Source organism: Diabrotica virgifera, chromosome 2 (genome assembly GCF_917563875.1).
Source record: "Diabrotica virgifera virgifera chromosome 2, PGI_DIABVI_V3a".
NCBI lineage: Eukaryota > Metazoa > Arthropoda > Insecta > Coleoptera > Chrysomelidae > Diabrotica > Diabrotica virgifera.
Genome location: NC_065444.1, coordinates 99,148,692 through 99,155,285, shown reverse-complemented (window position 1 = coordinate 99,155,285; position 6,594 = coordinate 99,148,692). Strand labels below are relative to the sequence as shown.

The 6,594-nt window shown below is 34.8% G+C and overlaps 1 protein-coding gene across 1 annotated transcript; it reads right to left on the bottom strand.

The window, feature by feature from the left end:
* Positions 1–1,209: 1,209 nt before the first annotated feature.
* On the bottom strand, positions 1,210–6,281 carry LOC126879578 (uncharacterized). Its single transcript, XM_050642745.1, has 2 exons — positions 5,873–6,281; positions 1,210–2,335 (listed from the first exon to the last, which is right to left on the bottom strand). Exons 1-2 carry the CDS (start codon positions 6,131–6,133, stop codon positions 2,288–2,290), a joined length of 309 nt encoding a protein of 102 aa, XP_050498702.1. The 5' UTR covers positions 6,134–6,281; the 3' UTR covers positions 1,210–2,287.
* Positions 6,282–6,594: the final 313 nt, after the last annotated feature.

Sequence of the window (6,594 nt, the reverse complement as noted above, 5' to 3'; positions counted from 1 at the left end):
TTTGTATCTATTGCATGTTGGGCTAAGGCACAAGTTGGTTTTTTCAAATTGATATCACTACGGTGTGAAATTAAACGTGATTTTAAAGCTCGCTTTGTCTGCCCTACATAACATGCGTCACATTCAGCACAAGGTATGTGGTAGACCACATTAACTTGTTCCAAAGGGGACAAGGGTGTTTTAGTCTTAGAGAACAAATTTCTGACTGTTCTTGCGTTCTTAATTGCAATCTTAACAGGAATATTATTATTTTTATATAGTTTAATAAGTTTATCAGTAACCTGAGGAAAATAAGGAAGTGAAGAAAACTGGGAAACAGGAGTCCCAAGATTAGTAGTAGGCAGAATTGTGATGTTAACAGTATTATTCGATATTGATCTAAGTTGGTCACCATTGGGTATGTCGTTCAGAGAAGAACCGTAGCTTTGGGAAAAAAGAAATTTATTGATAAGGGAGGAAGGGTAGGAATTATCTACCAATATACTTCTGAGTAGCAGAAGGGATTCCCTTCGATTAACCGGATGTGCCAACCTATGTAGCCTACAGCTTAAAGCTTTAATAAGATTTATTTTATATTTAAAAGGATGACAAGAATGGTAGTTGAGAAACCTATTAGAGGCCATTGGTTTCCTATACCAACTTGTACAAAGTGTGTTATCTCCACTTCTAGTGACACGCATGTCCAAGAAGGGGATACTATGGTTGTTGGGGTCCTCGAGTTCACATGTGAACTGCAAATGAGGATCAAACCCATTGAAGATGGACAAGGTGGCCTGAGTCTTGTCTGGTGGTAAGGCTAGTAATAGGTCGTCCACATAACGTTTAACAAAAGGAACTTGAAAATCTAAATAACCCAGACGGTCAGATACTAAATCATCCAAAACATAATTCACTAGGATGGGTGAAATCGAGGAACCCATTGGTGTCCCAAAAATTTGTAAATAAAATTTGTCGTTGAAGACCAAAAAATTAGTGTCAAACACTAATTGGAGCAATTCTGCAAACACTTCCCAGGAAACTGGAGAATTAGGTTGGATAATATTCCAATGATTTCTTAGTGAAGTAAGGACACTAGCTAGGGGGAGGTTAGTAAAAAGTGAAACTACATCAAAACTCACCAAAATATAACCATGTGGTAGCTTAAAGTCATTAATAAATTCACTAAATTGAAAAGAGTCAACAATGTTGTAATCATTATTGTAATTATAAGATTTTGACAAGATATCAGTCAAAAATTTTGCAATATGTATGTTGGGTGAATTAATTGAGGAAACAATAGGCCTCATGCTCAATGTGGGCTTGTGAATTTTGGGCAGACAATAAAATCTTGGAGCATAACCATCATAATTATGTAATGACTTAGCTAAAGTTTGATCTATGATCTTAATATTTTTTAAGTGAGTAATGAATTTATTAATTTTGTTAGAAAATTTTGAACAGGGATTTGAAGTAAGAGGTTGGTAATACCTAACGTCATCTAACAATGATTGACTGAGGCTGATATATTGATCTTTATCCATAAGAACAGTGGCATTGCCTTTGTCACTGGTGAGAACGAGAAGATTAGGGTGGGTTTTTAAAAACGATACCGTTTCCCTATAAATCTTATCAATTTCAGATATGGATTGCCTAGGGCGGTTGGTATAATTCAACAGAATGTTATTAGAAGATGACCTTAGGGAAAGAAGATCAGCATTGTCTGCATGAGACAATATATTTTCTACATCTGCAAGGGTCCTACTGATTGAATAATCTTTGAAGGTAGGTTCCAGACCAAATTTAGGGCCCAAAGATAGTAGCTTTAGAATATTTTGAGGAACATCCACATTAGAAAGATTCTTTATCCAATTAGGATTAAATGGAATTTTGTGGAAGTCTGGTGCACCCAATTTATCAAGCTTACTCTGAAGATGTAAAATAGTTTTTTTATAAACGAAATTAAATTTCTTGTGTAAAGAGGTCTCAAACCTATCTAACAAAGATGCAGGTAAAGTGTGATCTAAGAAATCAGTGACATTATTTATTTGACCAAAAATGAATTTAATATCTGAATGAACCTTCGATATATGGAAATTAAGTAATCGTGCCCTCACCTGTCTATTAAGAGCCTGGCTCCTGCGTTGGAGTGTGTGATCGTGGGTTCCTGTGGTAGTAGTAAGTATGTTAGAAGTGGTATCTGTGATAAATCTTGGAATTTTCTTGGTTCTCCTGCACTCTAGAAGGAAAGTTCTTCTTGCTTCAGCTGTAGCTAGTTTTTCGGTCAAATTGGTCCATCTCTTGAGCTTTTTCACTGGTAGTTCCCCATGGATGCGCCTGGTATTAGCGTAAAAACCCTCTGTAACAGAAGACATCATAAAGGAGTACGACCGTCAATTCCAATATAACAAAGGAGCACTCGTAAGTGTAGGGTTTTATCGGTCAAGTGGGTGAAAAAAGAGACAAAGAATTCAGCTACTTCATCTATTTATTGAAGACGTTTCGTCTACTGCTCAGTAGACATCATCAGTTCATCTACAAAAAGAGTGGTATAAGAGACAACATCCAAAAGAGAGGTAAACAAGCACTAGCGTTACCTTAAAAAGACATGTAGCAAACGATAAGATGTACATAGTAAAAAAACCTTATCCAAGAACCAACGTAATGTAAAAGTATATAACATTTAAGTGTATAGTTAATATTTAAAAAACTTTAGTACAGCCAAAGACAAGACCATGTGGTAACAGTCATATATAAAAAACAAGTGGAAAAAAGCCGGCTTGCTTTTTTTGAAGTCAAGAATGAACCAAGAAAAAACCAGATTCACTTCCAAAAACTTAGTAGTATTTAAGCATACTTCATTTTAACTTTAGGTAACATCATTAAATGAGTAGAATGCTAATATGCAACTTTAAAAATTTAAGGTCAAATAGTTACCAGCAGGTCATCCTAGCCCAACCGACACACAAAAGAAAATGGAGTTTGAATTATCAGGTGTAAACTGACATCTCGCCAAGAGGCAGGCAACCTTTAAAAATTATAACAAAGAGTGACTGACAACTGCAGTGCAGCGCGGTAAAATTTAAATTGATGTAATTAAAACAGTTATAAAAGTGTTTAAAAAGTGAAAGTAATATCAAGAAGTAATCAAGGGATGTACCTTATACCTCGTAGACAAGAATCACAGTTTATTTTAAACAAGTGAGGGCACTTCACACAATTATATGGAAAAGTGCCTACGTTAGTACTGGTAATCCAGTTAACTAACTAATATATAAGATAGTACAATAGTATAACTCCCATATATCGCAGCTCAAAAAGCAAGAAAAAAATATATGCAATAATTTAAGAAAATTTATAAATCAGTTTAGCAAATTGTAATTTATAATTAATATCAATAATGCAACATTTTATCCTATGGCAAAATTTTAAATTGTACATCTAATAAGTAAACTGTTATTATCAAAAAAAAAGTGGGAAAAGCTTGAAAAAACCACCAAAAACTTTTTTACAATAAAATAATTTAAGTGAATAACATCGACTGATTCAGCAAGATCACTATTAAAGAAGTGGAAAAAGCCTGAAAACCACAAAACTTTTTTACAATATAATAATTTGAGTGTAATAATACCAACTAATTCTGCAAAATCAATGCATGGTATATTTGACTCAAGTTACTGATGTCAGTTCTCTTGTTAAGTACATTAGAGGTTTTTAATATGAAACACATCTCTAAGAACTGTCTTTTCGACAGGTTGCGTTCATTGCAAAGGATCTTGGCTTCATCAAAGTCCACCTTATGTTTTGTATCTATTGCATGTTGGGCTAAGGCACAAGTTGGTTTTTTCAAATTGATATCACTACGGTGTGAAATTAAACGTGATTTTAAAGCTCGCTTTGTCTGCCCTACATAACATGCGTCACATTCAGCACAAGGTATGTGGTAGACCACATTAACTTGTTCCAAAGGGGACAAGGGTGTTTTAGTCTTAGAGAACAAATTTCTGACTGTTCTTGCGTTCTTAATTGCAATCTTAACAGGAATATTATTATTTTTATATAGTTTAATAAGTTTATCAGTAACCTGAGGAAAATAAGGAAGTGAAGAAAACTGGGAAACAGGAGTCCCAAGATTAGTAGTAGGCAGAATTGTGATGTTAACAGTATTATTCGATATTGATCTAAGTTGGTCACCATTGGGTATGTCGTTCAGAGAAGAACCGTAGCTTTGGGAAAAAAGAAATTTATTGATAAGGGAGGAAGGGTAGGAATTATCTACCAATATACTTCTGAGTAGCAGAAGGGATTCCCTTCGATTAACCGGATGTGCCAACCTATGTAGCCTACAGCTTAAAGCTTTAATAAGATTTATTTTATATTTAAAAGGATGACAAGAATGGTAGTTGAGAAACCTATTAGAGGCCATTGGTTTCCTATACCAACTTGTACAAAGTGTGTTATCTCCACTTCTAGTGACACGCATATCCAAGAAGGGGATACTATGGTTGTTGGGGTCCTCGAGTTCACATGTGAACTGCAAATGAGGATCAAACCCATTGAAGATGGACAAGGTGGCCTGAGTCTTGTCTGGTGGTAAGGCTAGTAATAGGTCGTCCACATAACGTTTAACAAAAGGAACTTGAAAATCTAAATAACCCAGACGGTCAGATACTAAATCATCCAAAACATAATTCACTAGGATGGGTGAAATCGAGGAACCCATTGGTGTCCCAAAAATTTGTAAATAAAATTTGTCGTTGAAGACCAAAAAATTAGTGTCAAACATTAATTGGAGCAATTCTGCAAACACTTCCCAGAAAACTGGAGAATTAGGTTGGATAATATTCCAATGATTTCTTAGTGAAGTAAGGACACTAGCTAGGGGGAGGTTAGTAAAAAGTGAAACTACATCAAAACTCACCAAAATATAACCATGTGGTAGCTTAAAGTCATTAATAAATTCACTAAATTGAAAAGAGTCAACAATGTTGTAATCATTATTGTAATTATAAGATTTTGACAAGATATCAGTCAAAAATTTTGCAATATGTATGTTGGGTGAATTAATTGAGGAAACAATAGGCCTCATGCTCAATGTGGGCTTGTGAATTTTGGGCAGACAATAAAATCTTGGAGCATAACCATCATAATTATGTAATGACTTAGCTAAAGTTTGATCTATGATCTTAATATTTTTTAAGTGAGTAATGAATTTATTAATTTTGTTAGAAAATTTTGAACAGGGATTTGAAGTAAGAGGTTGGTAATACCTAACGTCATCTAACAATGATTGACTGAGGCTGATATATTGATCTTTATCCATAAGAACAGTGGCATTGCCTTTGTCACTGGTGAGAACGAGAAGATTAGGGTGGGTTTTTAAAAACGATACCGTTTCCCTATAAATCTTATCAATTTCAGATATGGATTGCCTAGGGCGGTTGGTATAATTCAACAGAATGTTATTAGAAGATGACCTTAGGGAAAGAAGATCAGCATTGTCTGCATGAGACAATATATTTTCTACATCTGCAAGGGTCCTACTGATTGAATAATCTTTGAAGGTAGGTTCCAGACCAAATTTAGGGCCCAAAGATAGTAGCTTTAGAATATTTTGAGGAACATCCACATTAGAAAGATTCTTTATCCAATTAGGATTAAATGGAATTTTGTGGAAGTCTGGTGCACCCAATTTATCAAGCTTACTCTGAAGATGTAAAATAGTTTTTTTATAAACGAAATTAAATTTCTTGTGTAAAGAGGTCTCAAACCTATCTAACAAAGATGCAGGTAAAGTGTGATCTAAGAAATCAGTGACATTATTTATTTGACCAAAAATGAATTTAATATCTGAATGAACCTTCGATATATGGAAATTAAGTAATCGTGCCCTCACCTGTCTATTAAGAGCCTGGCTCCTGCGTTGGAGTGTGTGATCGTGGGTTCCTGTGGTAGTAGTAAGTATGTTAGAAGTGGTATCTGTGATAAATCTTGGAATTTTCTTGGTTCTCCTGCACTCTAGAAGGAAAGTTCTTCTTGCTTCAGCTGTAGCTAGTTTTTCGGTCAAATTGGTCCATCTCTTGAGCTTTTTCACTGGTAGTTCCCCATGGATGCGCCTGGTATTAGCGTAAAAACCCTCTGTAACAGAAGACATCATAAAGGAGTACGACCGTCAATTCCAATATAACAAAGGAGCACTCGTAAGTGTAGGGTTTTATCGGTCAAGTGGGTGAAAAAAGAGACAAAGAATTCAGCTACTTCATCTATTTATTGAAGACGTTTCGTCTACTGCTCAGTAGACATCATCAGTTCATCTACAAAAAGAGTGGTATAAGAGACAACATCCAAAAGAGAGGTAAACAAGCACTAGCGTTACCTTAAAAAGACATGTAGCAAACGATAAGATGTACATAGTAAAAAAACCTTATCCAAGAACCAACGTAATGTAAAAGTATATAACATTTAAGTGTATAGTTAATATTTAAAAAACTTTAGTACAGCCAAAGACAAGACCATGTGGTAACAGTCATATATAAAAAACAAGTGGAAAAAAGCCGGCTTGCTTTTTTTGAAGTCAAGAATGAACCAAGAAAAAACCAGATTCACTTCCAAAAACTT